The sequence below is a fragment of the Cyprinodon variegatus genome, unplaced genomic scaffold (assembly GCF_000732505.1).
Source record: "Cyprinodon variegatus isolate N-32 unplaced genomic scaffold, C_variegatus-1.0 Scaffold140, whole genome shotgun sequence".
NCBI classification, from domain to species: domain Eukaryota; kingdom Metazoa; phylum Chordata; class Actinopteri; order Cyprinodontiformes; family Cyprinodontidae; genus Cyprinodon; species Cyprinodon variegatus.
In genome coordinates this window covers 707,743-709,643 of record NW_015150593.1, presented here as the reverse complement: position 1 = coordinate 709,643, position 1,901 = coordinate 707,743, and the positions used below count along the sequence as shown (strand labels likewise).

General features: G+C 34.8%; 1 protein-coding gene across 2 annotated transcripts in view; it reads left to right on the top strand.

Moving 5' to 3' along the window:
• The window catches only part of hbp1 (HMG-box transcription factor 1), a 13,933-nt gene that overhangs the window by 2,812 nt on the left and 9,220 nt on the right, over positions 1-1,901 (top strand). For both annotated transcript variants that reach the window (XM_015376729.1, XM_015376730.1), the window contains 2 exons: positions 1,031-1,194; positions 1,286-1,463. In XM_015376729.1, coding sequence (XP_015232215.1) covers positions 1,122-1,194; positions 1,286-1,463 — 251 coding nt within the window. In that variant the 5' untranslated portion in view covers positions 1,031-1,121. The remainder of the gene's footprint in view (positions 1-1,030; positions 1,195-1,285; positions 1,464-1,901) is intronic.

The window sequence follows — 1,901 nt, the reverse complement described above, 5'->3', positions numbered from 1 at the left end:
ATCGGATCGGAAGTGCAAAAACCTGGATCGGGACATCTCTAGTCACAATATTACAACAGTATTAAGAAAAAGTTCTCTAGCGTTTCCGCCATTGGCAGTTTTAGGTTATTTTTGGCAACAGTCATTTTAAGATCTTTTTAAAACAAAAACAGACACTCTAACCCTACAGTATTATCTAATAGCAGGTAACACGGTTAGCATCATTGAATAAGAGTCTGTACCTCAGTTTGATATAAAGAAAAAGAATAAAAACTCCTTTACTGTGTTCAGCTTTCCTGTTATTTGCTGATTGTCTGGCCTTCAACTCAGACATGCCGTTACCTGTTATAGGAAATACATTTTGAAAAAGAAAATAAAGGATTCTTACATCTCTATGGGCTGCAACTAATGATTATTTTGCTAATCGATTAATCTGCCAATTATTTTTTTCGATTAATCGATTAATAATCTGATGGCCAAATGTTCCTTAAAGAAGATTTTTTACTAAATTAAACCAGTTGAAACTAAGATTTTCCACTTGAGGGGTTCTGGATAGGACATATTGACCGACAAAAAGGTTGTTTATCTTAAATTAAAAATTATTATATATTATTTTTACAATTTTGATATAATTACTGCTCAAATTAGGTCACTCTGTCAGGGCTCTATACTCCAGTTCACAATAAATTGATTACTAAATTAGTTGAAGATTATTTCAATCATCGATTAATCACGATTAAGCCGATTAATTGTTTCAGCTCTAATTCACTTTATAATGAAATACAGATTGTTGAGTTTTCCAGCCAAGTGATTACAGATTGTAACCAGGCAATTTCATTTCTAGGTGCAAGGAGAAAAAAAAAGCCTGTATTTGGTTTAAAAAAGCAGCTTTATTCCAAATTATTACATTTTAATGCAATTGAAATAAAAACAAAATGTATTATTTTAATTATTCAAAGGCAATTAGTAATTATTATTTACTAGCAGAAGTGTAGCTGAATACATTCCTCCATTAACTTATGTTTTTTTTTTTTTTTGTCTTCCAAACCAGTTGAAGTTGCAAAAGATGGAAGCTAAGTAAGCATCTTGACAATCTATTGCTTTTGAAAAAATTAAATAAGAGGAAAAAACACATTTCTGAAATGGACGAGTCCTTTGATCCGCTCAAGTGCAACGAGGATCTGCCCTCCTCACCTGGCTGCCACATGGAATACGGTAAAACGCTCGTTCAACAGAATCTGTGTTATTTTCTGCCTTTTTTTTTCCTCTGATGTTTTGGCTGAATTGTTTCCTGATTTTTCTTCAGATGATATGCCTGAACTGCAGGAGGTGGAGGAAGACCAGAGGTCTCAGAGCTTATTCCAGGTTGGACACGTGTCCCACCAGGAGCTCAGCTGCTCCCCTAACACCAACTGGCTTGCAGAGTTAGCCAACATCGCCACCAGTCCCCAGAGTCCTCTGCTGAAGGATGCGCCACACAAGAGGTTCATAGAAATTCAGACTGCCTTCAAAACGAACAAAAAAAGAGCACATTTAAATTCCTCAGGTCCGCTGTGACTCTGACACTAGTAATACTTGAGTAAAACTGAGGGGAAGTTTTCACACAGCTGGATTGGCAAGTTAGAGAACCTAATGGGACTTATTGGGAAATACCCATGTTTCTGTACTGATTTTAGACAGTTTTCTTAAAATTATTATTATCTGTAACTGTAAAAAAATTCAAATAAGTCATTTATTACACACTATGTTTATGCCCAAAGCAATTTAGGGTTACATAAAAAAATAGGCACTGCAACTTTGGGTTGAGCATAAAAAAAACCTTACAGGGTTCCCGCGGGTCCTTAAAAAGTCTTAAAAGGCATTGAATTCTTCAAAATAAAACTAAGGCCTTAATTGGTATTAAAATGTCTTAAATCAGTCTT